This window comes from Myotis lucifugus, unplaced genomic scaffold, assembly GCF_000147115.1.
Source record: "Myotis lucifugus unplaced genomic scaffold, Myoluc2.0 scaffold_1517, whole genome shotgun sequence".
In the NCBI taxonomy this organism is placed as follows: Eukaryota; Metazoa; Chordata; class Mammalia; order Chiroptera; family Vespertilionidae; genus Myotis; species Myotis lucifugus.
In genome coordinates this window covers 8,973-34,908 of record NW_005872565.1, presented here as the reverse complement: position 1 = coordinate 34,908, position 25,936 = coordinate 8,973, and the positions used below count along the sequence as shown (strand labels likewise).

At 51.2% G+C, this 25,936-nt stretch overlaps 1 protein-coding gene across 1 annotated transcript; it reads left to right on the top strand.

The window, feature by feature from the left end:
- Positions 1-3,157: 3,157 nt before the first annotated feature.
- CHSY1 (chondroitin sulfate synthase 1) lies at positions 3,158-25,604 on the top strand. The gene is made up of 4 exons (XM_014449898.2): positions 3,158-3,211; positions 4,193-4,287; positions 8,409-8,904; positions 23,686-25,604. The coding sequence occupies exons 1-4, from the start codon at positions 3,158-3,160 to the stop codon at positions 25,282-25,284; spliced, it is 2,244 nt and encodes a 747-aa protein (XP_014305384.2). The 3' UTR covers positions 25,285-25,604.
- Positions 25,605-25,936: the final 332 nt, after the last annotated feature.

Sequence of the window (25,936 nt, the reverse complement as noted above, 5' to 3'; positions counted from 1 at the left end):
GCGACGGTTGTTTTGACTCCTGCAGAGGATTTGTGTTCGAGGTTATTTCACTGCAAAATGGTCCCGTGAGTCCCCCGTAGCGATGTGTCATGTTGGTTGGTGACAGGTCATCAGTACGCCTGGGTTCCTTGCATCTCCCATTACTAGTTGCAACTCATATTCTTCCCTTTTAAAAAAAAATAAATGACATTGTTTGATATACAGAAGTTACATCTTCAGGCCTCGCCTGTTTGGCTCAGTGGATAGAGCATTGGCCTGGGGACTGAAGGGTCCCGGGTTCTATTCCAGTCAAGGGCACCTACCTGGGTTGCAGGTTCCCTGTCCCTGGTCGGGGTGCGTGCAGGAGGCAACCCATCGATGTGTCTGTCTGTCTCTCTCTCTCTCTCCCTTCCACTCTCTCTAAAAACCAATGGAAAAATATTCTCCGGTGAGGATTAACCAAAAAGAAAAATAGTTATATCCTCATGTCGTTCATTTTTTTATTTTTATTTTAATCCCCCACCCCAAGCTCAGAAAGTCATTATCCAGGAGAGAGTTTTAAAAGTAACTTTTTTTTTTCCTAATCATAAAAGGGGTAGGAACGTCACCACCTCCGGTTTTCCCCAACCAGTATACTGTCTTTCGAACCAACCCTGGTTTCCCTCCCGGTGGTAAAGCCATCTCCATCCTACTCCGCATTCCTGGGTCTGTTTCTCAAACTTCCGATTTGGTTCCCTTGATCTTCCTGTCTGTTCTCCGGCCCGTCCCACCCATGGAAGGGACTGGAAGTCGAATAATATTTTAATTTCCGGTGGACAAGGGCCCCTTTGTTACTCTTCTGTCCCCGGCACTTCTTGGCTACACTTCACCTGTTCTTGCTGGGAGAGTTTTGATGCTCTTGAGCGATTTAAAAAAGTAATGGTTTGATTAAAAGCCTACATCCTTAGCTTTGCAGCCCATTTTTAGGCCTAGAGCACTGAGCTAACCCAACACCTCTTTTTTTTATTCTTTTCTCTTTTTAATTAGTTTTTTATTGATTTCAGAGAGGAAGGGAGAGAGAGAGAGAAACATCGATGATGAGAGAATCATGGACCGGCTGCCTCCTGCACGCCCCATACTGGGGACTGAGCCTGCAACCAGGGCATGTGCCCTGACCGGGAATCGAGCTGTGACCTCCTGGTTCATAGGTTGATGTTCAACCACTGAGCCACACCGGCCGGGCTAACCCAAACACCTTTTATTTGTCTTGGTTCCTGGCTGCCCTGAGCTGAAGACGAGGAACTGTGTTTCTGTTCCTTTTTGTTATTGTTGTTGTTGTTAATCCTCCCCTGATTTCCATTAATTTTTAGAGAGAGTGGGAGGGAGAGGGAGAGACTGAGAGAAACATCGATGTGAGAGAGACACACATTGATTGGCTGCCTCCTGCACTTGCCCCGACCAGGGCTGGGGATCGAGCCTGCAACCGAGATACATGCCCTGGACTGGAATCAAACCCAGGACCCTTCAGTCCAAAGGCCGACGCTCTATCCACTGAGCCACACCGGCCAGGCCTTGTTCTTTCTTTACTTTCTCAGAAGATAGAGGGGGATGGTTTCCCTTCGTTGCCCTGGGCGGGACAAAGGGGACAAAGGGCTCCCGGATAGATTAGCATCAGTCTGCAGGGAGTTGCGGGAAGAAAGCTTGAGAAACGCCAGCTCTGGATCCCGGAATCTCATGGCAAGATGTCACCCCCCTCCATGGCCTTGTCCCATGTCCCTTTTCCCACCCTCGGTGAGGGTGCCTCTCCCGCTTCCTGGAACTCAGTAGGCTTTGCTTATCTGGAGGCTTTAGAGCAGCACTTGCTCTCTCAGAATTCAGTTTGGCACTTTCAGTACATCTGTACCCATCCAAGTGGTCAGCCTATGAGGGAGTTTTTGGAGCACAACCCATCGCACATTCTCAGTTACCTGCCCAAGAAGACGAGCGAAAACGGGGGTGGGTGCGGGGGCGGACTCGATGCCCTCACACGGGTGGAATCGTCCAAGGAGAGTTGCAGTTGTCAATACATTATGTATTGTATTTGTGTTTGTTTCCTTTTAATTATATTTTTATTGAATTTAGAGAGGAAGGGAGGGGGAGAGAGAGATAAAAGCGATCAGGCCCGGCCGTCTTGGCTCAGTGGTTGAGCGTCGACCTATGAACCAGGAGGTGACGGTTCGATTCCCGGTCAGGGCACATGCCCAGGTTGTGGGCTCCATCCCCTGTTTGGGGCGTGCAGGAGGCAGCCGATCCATGATTCTCTCTCATCATTGATGCTTCTCTCTCTCTCTCTCCCTCTCTCTCTCTCTCTCTCTCTCTCTCTCCCTCTCCCTTCCTCTCTGAAATCAATAAAAAAATATTTTTAAAAAATAAAATAAAATAGTCCTGACCGGTTTGGCTCAGTGGATAAAAGCGTCGGCCTGCGGACTCAAGGGTCCCGGGTTTGATTCCGGTCAAGGGCATGTACTTTGGTTGCGGGCACATCCCCCAGTGGGGAGTGTGCAGGAGGCAGCTGATCAATGTTTCTCTCTCATCGATGTTTCCAACTCTCTATCCCTCTCCCTTCCTCTCTGTAAAAAATCAATAAAATATATTTTAAAAAATAAATAAATAAAATAAGGGATCAGGAAAGGCCTGTCCCAGGCTCCTGCCCCTCTTTCTTTTGCTTCATCTTTTATGTATACAGGTTTCAGAGAAGAAGGGAGAGGGAGAGAAACATAATGATGACAGAGAATCACGGATCGGCTGCCCCCTGCCCTCACCCTTCCGGGGATAAGCCCGCAACCCGGGCACGTGCCCTGACGGGGAGTCGAACCAGTGACCTTTCGGTGCACGCCCAGCCCACTGCGCCATACCGGCCAGGGCCAGCGCGGCTCCGAGTGTGTACATCGTAGGCAGCTGCAGGACTGCGGGCACAGATGGCAAGTTGGCTCCTGGCCCCCTGGCACTCGGCCGGGGTCATTTCTGGTGTCAGTAAGTCCGTTAATCCCGGCCGGAAATGTAGGGCTGAGCACGCCTGTCTGTTACTGGAATTTCGGTTTTCCTCGGTTACCGGAACATCACGACGTGGAGGGGATCCCTCGGGGGAATGGGGTGACCGCATGTGTCACGGGGACCCCGTGTTAATGTGCCTACCTTGGCGCTGCCGCCTGCTGTCAGCATGGTTTTTGCCTCTGGCCCCAATGGAATTGGGGGAACAAGAAACAGCGATGATGTAGAAGGAGCGGCGCTGTCCACCTTTTCATTTTAACCTGGTGGTGTGTGAAGCATTTATCGCCACCGTTATTTGTTCTGTAGCCCAGTACATTCGTTTTTGGTTGATTAAATACAAGCTGTAGGCGGGCCAGTGTGCTCAGTGGTTGGCGTCGACCTAGGAACCAAAAGGCCACGGTTCGGTTCCCGGTCAAGGGCACATGCCTGGGTTGTGGGCTCCATGCCCAATAGGGGGCGTGCAGGAGGCAGCCAATCCATGATTCTCTCTCATCATTGATGTTTCTCTCTCCTTCCCTCTCCCTCTTCCTCTCTCTCTCCCTTCCTCTGTAAAAATGAATTTTAGCCCTAGCCAGGTTCAGTGGATAGAGCATCGGCCTGTGGACTGAAGGGTCCCGGGTTCGATTCCGGTCAAGGGCACATGCCCCAGTAGAGGGGATGTGCAGGAGGCAGCCAGTCGATGGTTCTCTCTCATCACTGATGTTTCTATCTCTCTCTTCCTCTCCCTTCCTCTCTGAAATCAATAAGAATATATATTAAAAAAATAAAAATCAATGTTAAAAAACATATTTAAAAATTCCTTGCATGTTACACTTTTCAGTGGTCCATAAGATAGCTCCCCAGCACTTGAACTTGGGGACCATGCCATGAGATCAGAATTCGCCTTGTGTGCTCAGTCTACACGTTCTAATTCTGCCTTTCAGCGAGGGCGTATCTGCGGTCACTGCTCGCAGGGCAGGTTACTGTTAGCTCCTGATACCCTGGGACCGCTCCTGGGCCGGAGCCCGGGCCACTGTCCAGGTGGGAAACCTGTAATCCACCCGCCAACAGCTTTGTTAAAGCCAAAAAAAAAAAAAAGGTGACTGTAATTTGATTTGTCTTTTTTTTTTTAATCTCCCCACCTTTGTACCTCCTTTCAAAAAGAATGTGAGATTGCTCACGGCGTAAGGTCCTTGCACAATGAGACAGTTAACGATTTTAAAAGAGGAAACCGCACATCCGGAAACCACAGGCCCGGAAGCAGACGCCTGCAGCTAAGCGCCCCGGCGGTGCCGCTCCCGCGTGCGTCAGTCAGGCCAGGTAACGGCCTGAATCACGCTCCTGACATCTGCCCGAGCCTGTTCCTTCGGCTCCAAGGCCTGGAGTCATCATTCTTAGGCTTGGTCTTTTCTGTCTTTTTTTAATATATTTTTATTGATTTCAGAAAGGACGGGAGAGAGAAACATCAATGATGAGAGAGAATCATGGATCGGCTGCCTCCTGCATGCCCCCTACTGGGGATGGAGCCCACAACCCGGGCCTGTGCCCAGACCGGGAATCGAACCGTGACCTCCTGGTTCATAGGTCGATGCTCAACCACTGGGCCAGGCCGGCCGGGCTATTGCATACATGTAATTCCTGGGATCTGTCAGTTCTCAGGGTAAAACTCTATTCTCCCTCCCTCCCTTGACCTCAAATTCTGAGATGATTTGATCATCTGAGTCGCTTCAAACTTAGCATTGTGACCCTCAGACGACATGTGTCGTAGTGATTTGGGGGAACTCACAGACAATCTCCCCTTCTTACCTATCATCAGGAGCAAAACGTAAAGTGTAGAAAATTGTGAGAGAAAGTACTCAATCTTACTCCTTTTGTCTTTGAGTTTTTGTCCATTGGGTAGAGTGAAGCCTGTTTTTACTGCACAAGTGAAAGTTCCTGTTGTCTCATCTTTTTACTGTTTTTTGGATGCTCTTTTAGCTTAAAGCTTTCCCCCAAATGTAAATTTTTTTTCTGACCCTAAAAGCACCTCTCTGTGGTTGCAGAAAATTTAGCAGATGTAGAGAACACAAAGGAGGAAGTGAAATAAATCCTTTCTGACCCTTCATCCAAAAACAGCCAGCGTAGGGCTGGCCGGTGTGGCTCAGCAGTTAGAGCGTCGGTCCCCAGACCAGAGGGTCCCGGGTTCGATTCCTGGTCAAGGGCACATACCTGAGTTGCAGGTTCGATCCCCAGCCCTGCTCAGGGTACGGGTGGGAGGCAACCAATCAATGTGTGTCTCTCTCGTCGATGTTTTTCTATCTCTCTCTCTCTCTGTCTTTTTCACTACCCACTCCCTTCCACTCACTCTAAAAAAAATCAATGGAAAAAATATTTTCTGGTGAGGATTAACAAAAAAAAAACAGTAAGCACTTGAAGGTAGAGTTATACATTGTTAGTAATAGTAATAATCCATACCACAAGTCTATATACCAATGTCTGCTTTGTAAACTTTTTTAAAAATATATTTTATTGATTTTTTACAGAGAGGAAGGGAGAGGGATAGAGAGTTAGAAACATCGACCAGCTGCCTCCTGCACACCTCCTACTGGGGATGTGCCCGCAACCCAGGTACATGCCCTTGACCGGAATCGAACCTGGGACCTTTCAGTCCCCAGGTCGACGCTCCATCCACTGAGCCAAACCGGCCAGGGCCACTTTGTAAACGCATCTCTACATGATGAACGTGGACCCAGGACCGTGGTCACGCCATAGATGCAATTCAGCCCAGAAATGCATTTGACATCGTCGTCGTTCTTAAAGCGACACGACATAGGAAGGGAAACCCGGGAGATGCCCACTCCGCGGCGGGTTCCTTGGCGGGGCTGGCGTGGGCCGGCTGCACTGCCCGGCTGTGATTCCCTCGCTGGCAGGACGGAGGAGCAGCCGGCGGGCGGAAGGCTGCTTGGCACGCTCACATTTCAGTTGTCTTATCTGGGCTCGAGCAAGAGCCGATTATCAGGCGGCGGAAAGCCGAGCTGGCGGGCGAGGCCTTCGCCAACGTTCTGTGGTTTCAGCTAAGTGAGAGCTCTGTGCCCGGTGACCACCGTGGCGAGGGCAGAGTGGACATTTGCTGGGGAGAGTGAGGGAGCTGACCTGTTCCTGTCACAGCAGCTTTTCCTTCATTTCTTTCACGTCATTAACCCACGCCCCCTCTGCCCCCAGTAAATCACCGTGCATGGTCAGAGCCCTCTGACGCGGTGGAGCTGTTTAAACTACAGGCGCCCAAAGTGAAAAGAGCGTAATTTCTTGAGATTGGAGGGTTTACGAAAACTTCAGATCACCCTGGCCGGGGTGGCTCAGTGGTTGAGCATCAACCTAGGAACCAGGAGGTCACGGTTCGATTCCCGGTCAGGGCACATGCCCGGGTTTCGGGCTCAATCCCAGTAGGGGGCGTGCAGGAGGCAGCAATCTATAATTCTCTAACACATCAATGCCTCTCTCTCTCTCCCTCTCATTTCCTCTCTCTACAAAATCAATTTAGCCTGGCCGGCGTGGCTCAGTGTTTGAGTGTCGACCTATGAACCAGAAGGTCATGGTTCGATTCCCAGTCAGGGCGCAGGCCCGGGTTGCAGGCTCAGTCCCCAGTAGGGGGTGTGCAGGAGGCAGCCGACCCATGATTCTCTCTCGTCATGGATGTTTCTATCTCTCCCTCTCCCTTCCTCTCTGAAATCACTAAAAAATATATTTTTTAAAAATAACATTTAAAAAAAAATGTCATATTAAGAGATTTGCCTCCAACCACCAGTCATTTAAGATGAGAAAAGGGCCACGCGTTTCCCCCTGGTTCCCTACAAAGGAAAAGAGAATTGGGTGGAGTTAACCATAAAACTGCACAGAGGCTTATGACGGTGGTTTGAGGTTAGATTGTGTGCCTTTGAAATTAATTGGTTTCTCTTCTTGGACGATGACCTCATTTCAAGTCATGGTTTAGGCATTCAGGGTGTTGGTGATGGTCGCTCTGGTCTGGCTGGTGGGCCAGATTTTGACCCTCAGTCTCTCTATGAAGGATTCCGGTGTCTTAAGGGAAAACACTTGTCAAGTTTAAAGTCTTGTTCGACTTTGACCCTGACGTTGTCTGAGATGGATAGTACAACGTAATTCTAACCACCTGGCTGGTGTGGCTCAGTGGTTGAGCGTCCACCTATGAACCACGAGGTAACAGTTCGATTCCTGGTCAGGGCACATGCCTGGGTTGCGGGCTCGATCCCCAGTGTGGGGCATGCAGGAGGCAGCTGAGTGATGATTCTCTCTCATCATTGATGTTTCTCTCTCTCTCCCTCTTCCTTCCTCTCTGAGATCAATACAAATATATTTTTTTTTTAAAAAAAAACAGGACCCTAACCCAGAATAAAAGGTGAAAGTCACCTTTACCCCTCAGACTTCCCATTAGGGATTCATGCTGTTTTGATCCTTCAAGTCACTGTCACCATAATAAACCCAAATCTAACAGTTACGTGAGATAGAAATATACTGGGTGGGACATTTGGGGGGAACCGTGTTTTTTTATCTTACTATGGCTAAATTCACTGATTGAAATATCCCGCATGAGATGTTTTTCCTAGAAGTTGACTATTTCATCTCTCTTTTAAAATATGTTTTTTAGCCGAAACCGGTTTGGCTCAGTGGATAGAGCGTCGGCCTGCGGACTGAAAGGTTCCAGGTTCGATTCCGGTCAAGGGCATGTGCCTTGGTTGTGGCCACATCCCCAGTGGGGAGTGTGCAGGAGGCAGCTGATTGATGTTTCTCTCTCATCGATGTTTCTGACTCTCTATCTCTCTCCCTTCCTCTCTGTAAAAAATCAATAAAATATATTTAAAAAATAAAAATAAAATAAAATATGTTTTTTATTAATTTCAGAGAGGAAGGGAGAGGGAGAGAGAGATAAACATCAATGAGAGAGAATCATGGATCAGCTGCCTCCTTCACGCCCCACACTGGGGATCGAGCCTGCAACCCAGGCATGTGCTCTGACTGGGAATCGAACCGTGACCTCCTGGTTCATAGGTTGACGCTCAACCACTGAGCCACGTAGGCCGACCTGGTTGCGTTTTTATTTTGTGGAGTGGAGGAATTTGTAGCCAGGGAGTTGAGAGTATCAGCAAATTCGCCTGAACCTTCCGCCCTCGGAGGCCTGGTAATCAGGCCTGGTAATCAGGCCAAAACTCCGCCGTCCTGGACCCGCTTCAACACTCCCTCATCCTTTTTTGTTGTTGTTGTTGGGATTCTTCTGAGAATGAATGGGGACTCGGCCGTCCCCGGCGGCAGCGCGAGGGCTTCCGCTGATCAAGTGGCTTCTTATCAGATCCCCTTTGAAACACAGCAGCAGCAGATACACGGGTTTCGGGGAAACGAGGCGCCCGGCCCGCGCTGCCCTCTCACGCCCCCTCCGTTTCCCGTTCCAGGACGTGGTCCAAGACGATCCCCGGGCGGGTGGAGTTCTTCTCGAGCGAGGGCTCCGACACGTCCATCCCCATCCCCATCGTGCCGCTGCGGGGCGTGGACGACTCCTACCCGCCCCAGAAGAAGTCCTTCATGATGCTCAAGTACATGCACGACCACTACCTGGACCAGTACGAGTGGTTCATGCGGGCGGACGACGACGTGTACATCAAGGGGGACCGGCTGGAGAGCTTCCTGCGCAGCCTCAACAGCAGCGAGCCCCTGTTCCTGGGCCAGACGGGCCTGGGCACCACGGAGGAGATGGGCAAGCTGGCCCTGGAGCCCGGGGAGAACTTCTGCATGGGCGGGCCCGGCGTGATCATGAGCCGCGAGGTGCTGCGCCGGATGGTGCCCCACATCGGCAAGTGCCTGCGGGAGATGTACACGACCCACGAGGACGTGGAGGTGGGCCGCTGCGTGCGGAGGTTCGCGGGGGTGCAGTGCGTCTGGTCGTACGAGGTAAGAACACAGACATAGACCCGTCTGGTTTTTTGGTTTTTAGATATTTTTATTGATTTGGGAGAAGGAGAAGGAGGGAGAGAGAAACATCAGTGATGAGAGAGAATCATTGATCGGCTGCCTCCTGCACGCCCCACACTGGGGATGGAGCCCGCAACCCGGGCGCGTGCCGTTTACCGGGGAGTCGAACCTGGTTCATAGGTCGATGCTCAACCACTGAGCCACACCTGATGGGCTGTTGTACATGTTTGCCTCCTTTTTTTTGTTTTTTTCATTTGAATTCCCTTCTGTTACCTTTTTTTCTTGAACAAAGAAAACATACCTTCTAGACCAGTGACGGCGAACCTTTTGAGCTCGGCGTGTCAGCATTTTGAAAAACCCTAACTTAACTCTGGTGCCGTGTCACATATAGAAATTTTTTGATATTTGCAACCATAGTAAAACAAAGACTTATATTTTTGATATTTATTTTATATATTTAAATGCCATTTAACAAAGAAAAATCAACCAAAAAAATGAGTTCGCGTGTCACCTCTAACACGCGTGTCATAGGTACGCCATCACTGGTCTATACTTTTGTCCTGATGCCTCAGGTAATAAGTAGATGACATCTGGGGCCCAAAGGAAAGATGGTTTGCGTAGCTCGCGCCAATGCTGTCATGATTATCCAGAAAACGTGTCCGGTCACCTCTTGCTGGTCCCACAGATGTGATTGCAACAGCGTAGGGTTACTCCCCCTCTCCCCGTCCCTCCAGAGACCTGGCTTTTCTCCTCTGGTCATGTTGACCCACGCAGTTTACAAATGTCCCTGTTTTGAATCCATAAAATGAGTAATGATGTTTTAAAAAGCCAATAGCATGGGGCTTTGCATGGCTTTTCAACCTTGGCTGTTCAGATAGCTGTTTTGATCTGTAAGTCTGCAATATAGTTGGTTCCTTTCAGGATCAGTGGTAGGCGGTTTCTGAGTCATCTTGAGACAGAGGTGCAAGATTTTTTATTTTATTTTAATATATTTTTGTTGATTTCAGAGAGGGAGGGAGAGGGAGAGAAACATCAATGATGAGAGAGAATCATGGATCGGGCTGCCTCCTGCCCGCCCCACACTGGGGATCAAGCCCACAACCCGGGCACGTGCCCGGACCTGGAATCGAACCCTGACCTCCTGGCTCATCGGTCGACGCTCAACCCCTGAGCCACGCCGGCCGGGCCAGAGATGCAAGTGTTTGAAGGATGTCTCCATGGGGACGTTTCTAGAGAACATGAGTCCACTTTGACTTCGCTCTGTTTTCATTGGCAGATACACGCCCCTTGCCTGTGATCACGGGATCCAGCGTTAGTCAGAGTGGAAAGAATTATGTAGGTTGGGTTGTGTTGAGATTGATAAACTCCTGATAGTCGTGAGCTGCAGGGGAAATCGCCGCTGGACCTTTTGTCCAAGAAAAAGAAACACTTTCTGATGTAAATTGTGAGCTCTTTTCCCCGGAGTTAATTTTCCGAGGCGCTTGCGCGAAGACGACGTATTAATGGCCGGACGTGTCTTCCCGCCAGACTGGCTTTTCCCAGTGTCTCCTCGTCGCCCTCTGTCTTCCTTCTGAGCTTCTGGGGACGTGGACGAGTTGGAGTACACGGGAAGTCGTCTTCGTGTAGTTTGTGATTATGAAAGATACATTTTCCATCCCAAACGGGAATTCGGCGAGCCCCCTGATCTCCGTGCGCACCCGACACAGGCGACAGCTCACCAGATTTAGGGGGTCCCTGTTCTCAGGGATTTTTTATTTTTTTTGTTTTTTTAATTTTTGTATTGAGTTCAGAGAGAAAGGGGGAAGGAGAAAGACATAGAAACATCCATGATGAAAGAGAATCATCCATCAGCTGCCTCCTGCACACCCACCCACCGGGGATCAAACCTACTACCCGGGCATGTGCCCTTGACCGGGATTCGAACCGTGACCTCCTGGTCCCTAGGTCAGTGCTCGACCACTGAGCCACACGGGCCGGACTGTGTCATGGATTTTTGCAGCAAGGAAAGCGGGTGGGGTATTTCATGCCGTTTTCGGCAGAATACAACTGGCAGGCTCCCTCTCCCTTCCTCTCTCTGAAATAAATTTTAAAAAATATTTTTAAAAAAGAGAGAGAGTCACTCGAGATGTTTGTTACAGAGCGAATTTCCAGGCCCAAACCCAGAGCCAGGCTCTTGGCGGCGGAGTCGGAGGGCCCGCGCTGTTCACGGCTCCTCTGGCGAGGTCTTCTGGTTGCTCGTGTCCTGAGCACCATCCGTGCCCTTCACGCGCTGACAGCATTTCCTGTGACCCGGTGACATCTTCCCTGGAGGCGGAGGTTATCTTTCGGTCACTAGAGAGGGAGGGAGGGAGGGAGGGAGAGAGGGAGAAAGAGAGAGAGATCAATGATAAGAGAGAATCATGGATCGACTGCCTCCTGCACGCCCCCTCCTGGGGATCGAGCCCACAACCCAGGCATGTGCCCTGACCGGGAATCGAACCCTGACCCCCTGGTTCCTAGGTTGAGGCTCAACCACTGAGCCACACCAGCCGGGCATCATAAATGTTTGGCAGGCTAATGCCTGACATGGTTTTTCCCTTTCTCCCCTCCTCTACGCCTTGTTAAGTGCAATGTGTTGTGGGGCCCGATAGAAGCCGGTGACCGCGAGCGCTGGTCAGCAGAAAATCCCCGGAAACGGCCAGGGAAGGGGCCATAGTTGATGTGACCCCGCAAACGAATAGCACGTGGCCCGAGGTGCAAGTGACAAGCACTTCAAAGCTGGAACAAAGCGGTATTTTCCGTCGCTTTTTGTCCCCGCACTGGATTTTACAAACGTCTTGTTGACGCGCTTGGGTGATATATGCTCCTCAGACCTCAGCTGCTTTTTTCTTTTTTTAAGCCTCAGCGATTGTTAGTTGCCATGAACCATAACTTGAGATTTGCTTATCAACAAATTTCATTAAAAAAAAAAAAAAGGTAGTGGCACCCTGGCTGGTGTGGTTCAGTGGTTAGAGCGTCGGTCCCTGCACCAAAGGGTCTTGGGTTCGGTTCCCGGTCAGGGGCACATCCCTGGGTTGCAAGTTCAATCCCTGACCCAATCAGGGCATGTGCAGGAGGCAACCAGTTGATGTGTCTCTCACACATCGATGATTCCCTCTCTCCCTCCCGCCCTCCCAGTCTCTCTCTTAAAAAAAAAAAAAGAAAAAATATAATCGGGTGAGGATTAACAAACAAAAGTAGTTACAAGGTTTTTATTAATGACTGTGGCACCTCTGACATGCACACATTTTTTTGGATAACCTTCCCTCCTGGAGGCGGGACTTAATCCCCCTCCGCTGGCCTGTGACTCATTTTTAATGAATGGCGTAGGGAATGGAAAAAAAATCTTTAAGCCCTGGCTAGTTTGACTCGATGGATGGAGCGTTGGCCTGCGGACTATAAGGTACCAGGTTCGATCCCAGTCAGGGGCACGGGCCTCGGTTGCAGGCTCGATCCCCAGTAAGGGGGCATGCAGGAGGCAGCCGATCCATGATTCTCTCTCATCATTGATTGATGTTTTTCTCTCTCTCGCTCTCCCTTCCTCTTTGAAATCAATCAAAATATATTTAAAAAGAAAGAAAAAAGCCCTAGCTGGTGTGGCTCAGTGGAAAAAGCATCGGCCCGCGGACTGAAGGGTCCCAGTCCCAGGTTCGATTCCGGCCAAGGGCACATGCCTGGGTTGCAGGCTCGATCCCCGGTGTGGGGTGTGCAGGAGGCAGCCGATCCATGATTCTCTCTCATCATTGATCTCTCCCTTTCCCTCTCCCTCCTCTCTGAAATCAATTTTAAAAATAAAGAAGAGCCCTGACCGGTTTGGCTCAGTGGATAGAGCATCAGCCTGCGGACTGAAGGGTCCCAGGTTCGATTCCGGTCAAGGGCATGTACCTTGGTTGTGGGCACATCCCCAGTAGGAGGTGTGCAGGAGGCAGCTGATCGATGTTTCTCTCTCATCAATGTTTCTAACTCTCTCTCCCTCTCTCTTCCTCTCTGTAAAAAAATCAATAAAATATGTTTAAAAAAAGAAAGAAAGAAAGAAAGAAAGAGGAAAAAGAGATGTTTCAAAAGTAAGGAGGAGTACTTGGGACCCAGGGATGTTCTAACTGGACACAGACATGAGGTTGCTGCGTCTGCCGCGGTCTCATGTTCGCTGCCCAGCGCCCCCGGGGAAGCGGGGCGAGGCCTGAGAGAGTGGCCCTCTGTCCGTCTGAGTGGGCATTGTGCGGGATGTGAGTTTTAGCTTCTTGACTTCTAGGAAATCGCAGACAGAGAGGCCTTTGTTCGCCAAGGGCTGCAGACTCCATCCCTCATAAAGAGCTTATCATCCGAGCGAGCTCATAACGCGCCGTGTTATTCCTGTAAGAAACGCGTAATGGTCCCAGGGCAGCGAACCTGCTCCCGGGCAACAAAGGCCCTTTCAGCGTCCGCGCGGCCAGGCCCGGCCAGCGCCCCCCATCCGTCACGTCACCACGGCCGACCCCGCGTGGTTCGTTTCTGTTCTTGCTCAGTGAACACTCGCAGGGAGAGAGAGGTTTGTACCAGGTGACTTTCTCTGATGCCTGCCATTTATTGCAACGATTTCTCTCTCTTAAAATAAATGTGTGTGTGTGTGTGTGTGTGTGTGTGTGTGTGTGTTTATTGATTTCAGAGAGAGAGGGAGAGAATCATGGATCGCTGCCTCCTGCACGCCCCCTACTGGGGATGGAGCCCGCAACCCGGGCATGTGCCCTGACCGGGAATCGAACCGTGACCTCCTGGTTCATACGTCGATGTTCCACGGAGCCACGCCGGCCGGGTTTAGTGCCTTATTTAAAGCTGAGTCCAGGCTGATGAGCTTGTCTTCGGTCCCGTGTTCCTGACAGTTTGTACTTGGGGCTGGTGGCGGTCGATTTTTCGAGTCGTGTTACTATGAAGCCTGGGCAGGCCTCTGCTTGGCTCTCGTGAGGAAACTTGCTGAATCGATCTGCTTGGAGGCCGGGGTTGATCCTTTCTCCCCCCCTAATCCCCCCCCCCCCGTTCGTTTTATGGCTGTTCAGGTGCCTTAGGCGACTACACTATTAGTGCAGGTCCGAACAGCTTACAGCAGATAAACACATTCCGTGCGTCCTACCAGGTGAATATTAAGGAGCCGAGAACGATCTTTTTCTTTATGTAGAAACTTTTCTTTATTTTTTCTTTATTTATTGATTTCAGAGAGGAAGGGAGAGGGAGAGAGAGAGAAACCTCCATGATGAGAGAGAATCATGGAGCGGTTGCCTCCTGCGCGCCCCCGGCTGGGGATCGCGCCCGTATGTGCTCTGACCGGGAATCGAACCTGAGACCCCTCGGTCCAGGGGCAGACGCTCTGACCACTGGGCAACACGGGCCAGGGCTGAGGGCTGGGGTGACCAATTTTTAAATACAGTTGTTCACTGGCAAAGTGGGGAGGCGCTTGGTGATACTAACTCCTGCCATTCTTAAGTTATACATGGGTGTAACTCTTTCCTTCTCTTCCAGCCAAGATTTTTTGTTTGTTTCCAAAAATTCAGTGTCGAGGAAAAGGCTTATCTTCCCATCTGAGGTGGTGTGTGGTTTCATTTTCCTTTTGACTGTAATGCTATGTTAATATAAAAAAAAATATTTTTGTGCCCTAGCTGGTTTTGCTCAGTGGATAGAGCGTCAGCCTGCGGACTGAAGGGTCCCGGGTTCGATTCCGGTCAAGGGCACACACATGCCCAGTCTGTGGGCTTGATCCCCATTAGGGGGCGTGGAGGAGGCAGCCAATCCATGATTCTCTCTCATCACTGATGTTTCTCTTTCTCTCTCCCTTTACCTTCTTCTCTGAAATAAAAATATATATATATATTTTTTTAATTAAAAAAAATTTTGTCAGGAGCGGACTAATTCTGGGAAACAGACAAGGTTTGTTTAAGTGTTTCTCCCCCTTTAGGTTTCTTTCTTTGCTTTTGGTTTTGTTTCCTTCCGTCTGTTCTTGTTTCTCTTCAGTAAAAATGTTTATTCTAGCCCGGCCGGCGCGGCTCAGTGGTTGAGCATCGACCTGTGAACCAAGAGGCCGCCGGTTCGATTCTCGGTCAGGGCACATGCCCGGGTTTCAGGCTCGATCCCCACACGTTTTCTCACGGGTTACAAAGTGTGTTTCCTCCCTCCCTTCTCTGTCGCCAGGTTACTGAGGTGGCCGAACACGGCTCTCTTTTCTGCCTCCCTAGCTTCCTATTGAGCATCATTCTTTTTTGATGTGGTTTCTTTAAAGGAGGGGGTGTTTTTGTTTTTATGATCTTCCCCCAAAGATATTTTTTCATTGACTTTTTTTTTTAGGGAGAGTAGAAGGGAGGGGGAATGAGAGAGAAACATTGATGTGAGAGAGACCCATCGATTCGTTGCTTCCCACACGAGCCCCCGACCAGGATCGAGCCTGCAGCCGAGGGACATGCGGGCCCTTGACCAGAATCAAACCCGTGACCCTTCAGCCCACAGGCCGCCGCTCTATCCACTGAGCTGTCAGGAAACGCTGTAGATCCCATGCGGGTTGAGAGCTACGTTGTGTATAATAAGAGAACAATGAGGACCAGGCTTTCTTACCCGGCTGAAGGGCACGCTGGTTTGGGCAGCACATGCTGGTCTCTTTTCCCCTCTGAATCATCAGTGTGGACGGTGGTAATTAGGGACCAGGAGGCCCTGGAAATTATCGGTTATAATAAATCGATGTCCTGCCCACGGCCCAGCAGGCAAAAGGGAGGAATTAGAGACAGAAATAGTCACAGAATTTTTTTGTCCAGGAAACCTCTAAGAATATAATGAGGTATTGTCATGTCGGTAACTTTAATTTAAAAAAAATTTTTTTTTAAGGGAGGAAAATCCAAAGTATAAAATATTGAAAGCTTAGGTTCAACGAAACAGATTTCAAGTTCAAAGCGTCTTACTTTCCGCTTTCGAAAATCTCCGTGGACGGCTAAGGAACCTATAAGGAATCTCTGACCATAATTCCATGATTTATTCGTTGATGGTGGAGTCATAGAGTGTTGCCAAAAACCACCACTGTCATTTCTCACCACTTTTTTTGGGGGTAATTCTCTTATGTTAAAATAATTCTAGACTTAGAACAATTCCAAGAATAGGACCAAGACCTCCCGTATGTCCGTCACCCAGATTTCTCGAAGGTAGACATTCACCACATCAGCTTTATCGTTTATTCTCTGTCTGTATACATTCTTTCTCCCTGAACCACTTGAGAGTAAGTTGCAAAGGAAGTTGTAGACCCAATGCCCCCGCTTTTTTTTTATATATATATATATAATACATTTTTATTGATTTCAGAGAGGAAGGGAGAGAGAGAGAAAAGCATCCATGATGAGAGAGAATCATGGATCGGCTGCCTCCTGCACGCCCCCTACTGGGGACTGAGCCTACAACCGGGGCATGTGCCCTGACCGGGAATCGAACCGTGACCTCCTGGTTCATAGGTTGAAGCTCAGCCATTGAGCCACACTGGCCGGGCCCAATGCCCCCTTTTGCCCCTAAGTACTTGACTGTGTACCTGTCTCCTAAAAACAGGAAGACAGCATGACAATCGCAGTCAGGAAATTCATGCTGACACAGTACTAGTATCTAATCTCCGGGCTCTATTTATATTTCACCTAATAACGTCCTTCACGGCCAAAAACAAAACCCTTAAACGTTCAAGTGATCCGGGGTGCGGGCCAGGATCACACGCACTGTTTAGTGAACAAGTCTCTCAAGTGTCTCTTAACGTTGACCTTGTCTTGGCCATTCATGACCTTGACATTGTCAACAGGTGCGGCCAGTTTTTGTGTGTGTGTGTGTGTGTGTGTGTGTGTGTGTGTGTGTGTGTTTTCAGGGCCCTCAAGTAAAAGGAAAAAAAAAATTCCTAAATTGGGGTCAGTGAATGCGGCCGGGAGTCACAAATGCCCTCGTACCATTGGGCCCCCACTCAGGCCCAGGGGCAGGCTGGGTAGATGGGATCCTGCACCAGGAGCCTGTGGACCCGCTGCCCCGTTGCCAAGCGTGTCCTCCGCTGCGGAGACGGGCCTTTAGCTGGCGTGCTGCTGACTTGAGATGATGAGAGAGCATCACGGATCGGCTGCCTCCTGCACGCCCCCCGCTGGGGATGGAGCCCGCCACCCGGGCCTGTGCCCTGACCGGGATTCAAACCCTGACCTCCTGGTTCGTAGGTCGATGCTCAGTCACGGAGCCAAGGGCCGCCTCCAGTTCTCTCTTGGGCTCAGAATCGGGAAAGGCGGACGGTGACGATCTTCCTTCCCTCCCTCCCTCCCTCCCTTTCCATCTGTCAGTCTGGTGGCTCTAGGAAGGACGTGCATCCCTGGGATAAAAAGGGAAGGGCAGCCCTCGCAGCCCAGGCACCACAGGGCCGGGAATGCCTGTCTGCACGTCTTTCCTGCCGCCACACTGCCCACCTCGTAATCTCGCCATCCGGTGACTCAGAGCCGCCACCCTCAGCGGGGATCGAGCTCCTGGAGCTCCTTGTCCACCAGGAAATGCATCACATTAGCCCCCAAAGGGCCTGAAGGGAGGCGGGGGCTGAGGAGGAAGCAGTATTAGGCCAGGTGCTCTGAGGCCCCTCTCTGCCTCCCCAAAGCGCGTGGACACATCACTCTGAATCAGCAGTTCTCAACCTGTGGGTCTCGACCCCTTTGGGGGGTCGAACGACCCTTTCACAGGGGTCGCCTAAGACCATCGGAAAACACATCTATAATTACATAATTGTTTTTGTGATGAATCACTATGCTTTCATTATGTTCAATTTGTAACAATGAAATTGGGGGTCACCACAACATGAGGAACTGTATTAAAGGGTCGCGACATGAGGAAGGTTGAGAACCACTGCTCTGAATGGATGCGGGACCAAGAAAAAATAAACACCATTCCTAAACAGAAGGATGGAGCACTTTTGTTAGGAAGGGCGATGATTGATGGCTGGGTAGTCCCACGGCCGAGGGATTCAAGCCAATTTCATTCTAACAGAACCCCTTCCCACATCAGCACATTCAGCCCGGCCGGTGTGGCTCAGTGGCTGAGCATCAACCTATGAACCAGGAGGTCACGGATCGATTCCCCGTCAGGGCACAGGCCCGGGTTTCAGGTTCAATCCCCAGTGTGGGGCGTGCAGGAGGCAGCCGATCCATGATTCTCTCTCCTCAGGGATGTGTCTGTCTCTCTCCCTTTCCCCTCCTCTCTCTGAAATCAATACAAATATACTTTAAAATAAATAATTTTTTTTTCATCTCTAAAGTATTGGGCGGCTGTGGTAGAACCAGGCCCGGCCTAGCGTGGCTGCTTCAGAAATTCCCGCCGTGCGAACCGAACAGTGTGAATGGAGTCGCTCTCCCCGGCCCCTCACTCGTTCCGGGCCATGTGTCCCAGCGCCGTGGTGACTCACGCGTATCCAGTTGCTGATGCAGCTGGAATGCGGGTTGGAAACGGCCAAAAGGGACGGGCCCGGCGGTTCGTGGTCACGGAGGGTTCTATTCTGGGGAGCGCTGCGTCTGTTTTTAGTTTCTCGAAACCGCCTTTCACGCCCAAAACCGAAGAACAAATGTCACCGCCGAAGTGTAAGGCATGCCCAGTGCTTTCCGCTGCTGGCACTTCAGCCCGAAGCGAATGTGTTTAAAGAACTTAGACAGCCCGGCCGGTGTGGCTCAGTGGTTGAGCGTTGACCTGTGAACCAGGAGGTCAGGGTTCTATTCCCAGTCAGGGCACATGCCCGGGTTGCAGGCTCCATCCCCAGTAGGGGGCGTGCAGGAGGCAGCCAACCAGTGATTCTCATCATTGATTTTTTTTCTATCCCTCTCTCCTTCTGAAATCAATAAAAATGATTTTTAAAAAATACAAGGATAGAAGGACTTGGGAATATTCTCAGAATACAGACTGAAACTTAACAAATCAGTCCAGATGGGAAATTTCCCCGAGGGCATCTTTTTAAAAATTTATAATACGCAGGTTTCAGCTTGACCCTAACCAGAACCGCGGCGCTGGGGTTGCATTTGGGATTGAACTGGTCAGTGAGAGAGCATGGACATTCCTTGTTATTAGTTATCAATAAGCTGATGTTTAAAGAGGGACTCTAATTAGTGGGCTTGCTGTCAAGTTTATCAATAATTCGAGGGAGAATCTCGATTAACGCCCCCAGGTTGGGGAAGAAAAGCAGTGGGTGGGTCTCGAGTGTTTGCATAGACGCATATTTGTGAACAAGCTCAAACAAAGACGAACTTAAAACGAAACATGCTTTGCCTCTGTGTGTTCCAGGGCTAGGCCTGGTGTTCGCCGAGTTGCTAGGGTCACATGCACCCAGGGTCACAATGGAGGCGGCCGATCCATGATGAGAGAGCTCATCGATGTTTCTCTCCCTCTCCCCGCCTCTCTCTGAAATCAGTTTGTGTGTGTGTGTTTTATTAATTGTACTTCTAGCCTCCGGTTGACATGTGCCTTATTTAAGCTTTCTCCCTTCTATGAAATTTTTGCTTTTCTTGTAGCTTGTGATTGTGGTGTCTCGTGTTTGGCTAAAGTCCTGATTGACAAGAGTAGAATAGCTTGGTTTTACTTAGCGGTCAGTGCTGTCAGCTATTTCAGGAAAATAAGATCAGAGTCGATTGATGACTCGGACGTGATCTTCGAATAACCTCTCGCCCGAAGTCGTTTCCTGACGGCGGTGAGATCCCTCGGGGACTGAACTCCTGTCTGTCATGTATGAGCCGGGATAGCATGGGGTTTGCTATACATCGTTTTGCTGAAAGTTGCAGGACCTGTCGGGGATGTTAAGTGAGGACTTACTATACCTGTAAGTTTATTTATTTTTGTTAAATACTTTTATTGATTTCAGAGAGGAAGGGAGAAGAAGAGAGAGAGAGAAACATCAGTGATGAGAGAGAATCATCGATTGGCTTCCTCCTGCACGCCACCCCCCCCGCCCCCCCACTCCACTGGGCACTGAGCCCGCAACTCGGGCATGTGCCCCAGACCGGAATCGAACCCGGGACCCTTCAGTCTGCAGGCCAATGCTCTATCCACTGGGCCACACCGGCCAGGGCTATCCCTTTAAGTTTCTACACACACATATTTGCTTCCCTATTTTACCTTACATGTGAATATGTATCTAAGAACAACATTTTTTTAAATGTCAGCAAGAGTAAGCTTCTCTTTGTCTCTTCAGTATTTTGTAATGAATATATATTGCTTCGTAATAAAGAAAAGGTTTAGCCCTAGCTGGTGTGGCTCAGTGGACAGAGCGTCGGCCTGCAGGCTGAAGGGTCCCGGGTTCAATTCCCAGTCAGGGCACATGCCCGGGTTGCCAGCTTGATCCCTAGTTGGGGGTGTGCAGGAGGCAACCAGTCAATGATTCTCTCTCATCATGGATGCTTCTATCTCTCCCTCTCCCTTCCTCTCTGAAATCAATAAAAAAAAATTTTTTTTAAAGGTTTAAAAAAGTCATAAGTGACGTAAAAAGTTTTACGAGATGGCCTTTTCGGAATCACATGGCTTACAGGTCAGGCTCATAAAAGGCCGTGTGTCAGGCTCCCCAGGGTTCATGAAATCCCCCTGATTTCATCATATTTTTTTATGTTGTTAATCCTCACCCCTGGATGTTTTTCCCATTGATTTTTTTTTTTTTTAAGAGAGAGAGAATGGAAGGGAGGAAGGGGGAGAGAGAAACATGGATGTGAGAGTGACATTATTGATGGGTTGCCTCCTGTACCTGCCCCGACGGGGGGCGGCGGGGGAGGGGAGGCCTCGAACCTGTAATGTGCCCTTGACCAGGAATCAAATCGAACCATGACCTCCTGGTTCGTAGGTCGATGCTCAACCACTGAGCCACGCCGGGCGGCTCTTTTCCGCTCTCCGACTGAAGCCGCTCTAACGAGGAATGGCTTTCCTGCCTCCGGAGGGCACAGGGTTGGGCGGGATGGGGGGTGGGTGAGTTGCTGAGTTCCTTTGAGTCATTTCCACTTTAAAAGACGCCCAGGCTGGCATTTGGACCGGCTCAGCGCTGGTTCCGGGCCAAGGCAGGGCGGCTGCCGGCTGCCTGCAGGCTGGGAGCGAAGGAAGGGAAGGAAGTGGGTGGAGAGGGAGGCCTGCGATCCCGGCTGCCCCCTCCCTGGAGTGGCCGTCCATTCCTGGCCCTCTGTCCCCCATCACTCACCCCGCACCCTCCCCCCAGCCCTGCTGAGACTCAGTTTCCCACCTGCCCACAAAGCCCGGATGCCCGACTATGGGCTCCATCCATCGCCAAGTCAGTGGCTTTTCTCAGGAAGCGCAGGTCCCTGAGGGCTTCACCGCCCCCGTGTGGACACGGGCGCTGCCGCCAGGGCTCCCGCGCCGGGGATGGGGCTGCGGTGCCACAGGGCACAGGGCGCTTGCCCGCTCCCTCACCGGCTCCGATGCTTCCTCCGTGGGTTGCACTCGCTTGTCCAGAAAGGTGGAGTCATGGTTTCTAGCTTTTAATATATTTTTTTTATATTTTATTGATTTTAGAGAGAGAAAGTTGAGAGGGAGAGAGAGAGAGAGACATCCGTGATGAGAAAGAATCATGGATCGGCTGCCTCCTGCACGCCCCACACTGGGGATCCTGCCAGCAACTCGGGCCTGTGCCCTGAACAGGTGTGGCTCAGGGGTTGAGTATCGTCCTATGAACCAGGAGGTCAGGGTTCCATTCCCGGTCAGGGCACAAGCCCAGGTTGGGGGCTCGATCCCCAGTCGGGGGCGTGCAGGAGGCGGCCGATCCATGATTCTCTCTCATCATGGATGTTTCTCTCTCCCTCTCCCTTCCTTTCAAAAATCAATAAAAAGATATTTATAAAAAACAAAATAAAGATAGGTCTGCATGCATTCATTCTTCCTATGTGACCACCTTTGCTTATCTACGAAAAAAAAAAAAGCCGGCGATGTGCGGAAAGCGGAAGTGACCCCCCCTACCCCCACCGCCCAGGATGCGCGTTAGTAAAGAGCACAGATGGGGGTTTAGATACGGTTTCCGGCTGCCCACAGGCCTCTGCTCCCACGGGCGATGTTCACCTGCCCAACCACAAACGGTCCCCTGCACACTCTTTTTTTTTTTTTTTTAATGTATTTTATTGATTTTTTACAGAGAGGAAGGGAGAGGGATAGAGGGTTAGAAACATCGATGAGAGAGAAACATTGATCAGCTGCCTCCTGCACACCCTCCACTGGGGATGTGCCTGCAACCCAGGTACATGCCCTTGACCGGAATCGAACCTGGGACCCCTCAGTCCACAGGCTGACGCTCTATCCACTGAGCCAAACCGGTCAGGGCTCACCCCTAGTTATTTTGAAATGGATCAGACTTTTCCTAAAAGGTACTTAGATTCCAGGATCGGACACCAACCGTTCAAGACGCATACGCACGGCCTCTTTCTTACGGCGGGAGACCCAGCATAATTCCCATAAAGAATGTGGCTCTTTCTCAATGGAGTCTTTGAAATACAAAGCAGCTACCCCTTGAAAGTATTGGATGACAATTGGCAGCGCCCACAGAAAGCGAATTAGAAGAGACCTAATAGGGGGGACCCCGTGTCTTGGGAGCCGGGGACAGACCCAGTTTATGCCTGTGGTCTTGGCCTGGGTATTTTTTTTTTTTAATATATTGATTTCAAAGAGGGGGGAGAGGTAGGAACATCAATGATGAGAGAGAATCATTGATCGCTGCCTCCTGCACACCCCAAGCTGGGGATCGAGCCTGCAACCCAGGCATGTGCCCTTGACTGGGAATCGAACCCGTGACCTCCTGGTTCATGGGTCGATGCTCAACCACTGAGCCACACCAGCCTTGGGGTGTTGAGTCAATGCTGCTTCTTCCTGGGAAAACCTTTTCATCCTTCTCTCTGCCTGCGGAATTACACCGGCCAGTTCTGGTCTATGAGGAAGTCTTGTTTACACGGTTTATAGTTATGAATCCTTCTAAGCTCCTTGGGCTGCTGTAGAGCAGGCTTTCCCCAGGCCCCTGGTATGCTGTGGCTCATATATAGGGTGTCCCAAAATTCACGCAAGAAGTAATTTTGATAGAAAACACAGGTTTATAATTAAAAATTGTAAATTTTTTATTGATTCATAAAGTATACAGTATAGGGTTATGTATGGAATAGCACATCGGGTAAATGGCCTCCACAGCTTTGCTGGCACATTCGCAAAGCCGTGGTCTTCATTGGTCTTCATTGTCCCTGCTCCTGGGCCATCATTGGTACTTGGTAATGCTTATCAAATTGAAGGGATTGAAATCAAAGGGCAACAGATACTAGAATCTGATTCAATAAACCAAGTAAAATTAGGCTTTTATTTTTTGTTGTTGTTAATGCTCATGCAAAATTCAAATCTTGCGTGAATTTTGGGACACCCTTTAGAAAGATTTCTGATTTTTTTTAAGTAGGCAGGTAGAACGGCCTGGTGGGCTCAGTGGTTAGAGTGTCGGTCTGCGTTCGAAGGGTCGCGGATTCAATTCCCAGTCAAGGGCACGTACCAGGGTTGCAGCTTTGATCCCTGGCCCCGGTCGGGGCGCGTGTGGGAGGCAACCAATCGATGTGTCTCTCTGACATCAATGTCTCTCTGTCTGTCCACCTCCCTCCCTTCCACTCTCTCTCAAAATCACTGGGGGAAAAAAAGAAAGTATGCGTGCCACAGAGAAGCAGGGGGGCGCTCGGTCCCCTCGCCCTAAAAACGCCGCCTTGTTTTTTTTTAATTTTCATTTCCACCCCTTTCCAGATGCAGCAGCTGTTTTACGAGAACTACGAGCAGAACAAGAAGGGCTACATCCGGGACCTGCACAACAGCAAGATCCACCGCGCCATCACGCTGCACCCCAACAAGAGCCCGCCCTACCAGTACCGGCTGCACAGCTACGTGCTGAGCGGCCAGATCGCCGCCCTGCGCCACCGCACCCTCCAGCTGCACCGCGAGATCGTGCTCATGGGCCGCTACAGCGGCAGCGGCGGCGAGACGCACAAGGACGACCTGCAGCTGGGCGCGCCCCCGTCCTTCACCCGCTTCCAGCCCCGCCGGCGCGAGGAGATCCTGGAGTGGGAGTTCCTGACGGGCCGCCACCTGTACTCGGCCGCCGACGGCCAGCCCCCCCGGCGGGGGATGGACTCGGCGCAGCGGGAGGCCCTGGACGACATCGTCATGCAGGTCATGGAGATGATCAACGCCAACGCCAAGGCCCGGGGCCGCGTCATCGACTTCAAGGAGATCCAGTACGGCTACCGCCGCGTGAACCCCATGTACGGGGCCGAGTACATCCTGGATCTGCTGCTGCTGTACAAGCGGCACAAGGGCAAGAAGGTGACGGTGCCCGTGCGCCGGCACGCCTACCTGCAGCAGACCTTCAGCAAGATCCAGTTCGCCGAGCACCAGGAGCTGGACGCCCGGGAGCTGGCCGAGCAGATCAACCAGGAGTCGGGCTCGCTGTCCTTCCTGTCCAACTCGCTCAAGAGGCTGGTGCCGTTCGGGCTGCCCGGCGCCGGGAGCGAGCGCAGGGAGCCCAAAGAGACGAAGATCAACATCCTGATCCCGCTGTCGGGCCGCTTCGACATGTTCGCCCGGTTCATGGGCCACTTCGAGAAGACGTGCCTGGCGCCCAACCAGAACGTCAAGCTGGTGGTGCTGCTCTTCAACTCGGACTCGAACCCGGACAAGGCCAAGCAGGTGGAGCTGATGCGGGACTACCGGCTCAAGTACCCCAAGGCCGACATGCAGATCCTGCCGGTGGCCGGGGAGTTCTCGCGGGCCCTGGCCCTGGAGGTGGGGTCGGCGCAGTTCCGCAACGAGTCGCTGCTCTTCTTCTGCGACGTGGACCTGGTGTTCACGGCCGAGTTCCTGCAGCGGTGCCGGGCCAACACGGTGCTGGGCCAGCAGATCTACTTCCCCATCATCTTCAGCCAGTACGACCCCCGGATCGTCTACGGCGGCAAGGCCCCCAGCGACAACCACTTCGCCTTCACGCGGAAGACGGGCTTCTGGAGGAACTACGGGTTCGGCATCACCTGCATCTACAAGGGGGACCTGGTCCGCGTGGGCGGCTTCGACGTCTCCATCCAGGGCTGGGGGCTGGAGGACGTGGACCTCTTCAACAAGGTGGTGCAGGCCGGCCTCAAGACGTTCCGCAGCCAGGAGGTCGGGGTGGTCCACGTGCACCACCCCGTCTTCTGCGACCCCAACCTGGACCCCAAGCAGTACAAGATGTGCCTGGGGTCCAAGGCGTCCACCTACGGCTCCACGCAGCAGCTGGCCGAGATGTGGCTGGAGAAGAACGAGCCGGGGTACAGCAAGGGCAGCCATACCAACGGCTCGGCCAGGACAGCCTAACGTCCAGCCCCCGCGCTGGGCCCAGACCTTTCTAATTCTCTAATTTATTTTTCTGGAAATTGTTCATTTTTATTTTTTTTTTTTTTGGTACCAACCCCGTTTTGCAAGTTTATTGCACCAGGATCTATTTTACACGTGACCTTTCTTATACCGAGGACTCCTTGTTGACGATTGAGCTTTTTTTTTTTCTTCTGGGAACAAAAAAATGTGATGTTTCTGCCTTCGGACACATTTTTCTCCTCGCCGGACACTCTGTAGCAGAACCCCGCTGTTCTCCGTGACTTGAAATGTACCCGATGAATGAATGAAACGTTTTTGTTGTCGTTGTTCCGTTTCTTCCCCAGGCCCCTGCGCTACCCAGTATTACGGTAACAAAACACTGTAACTCCGCTCACTGTTCTGTTGTAACTGGTCCCCATCGCACCGTCTCTACCTTTTGTCTCTGCCGCGAGGCCGGCGATGTTTTGAAAGCCGCGTTGGGTTCCGATGGTAGAAGAAGGGAATGGATCATCGTCCGTATCGTCACCCCCGGAAGAGCCGTCCCACGTGCCCTCCTGCTCTCTGCGGTCACGTGGGGCTTTTGGGCAAAAGGGAGCGAGGGAGACACCGTAAGAGAACAGGGCTGTTCTTGCCACTCGTGTGGGCTCAGTGG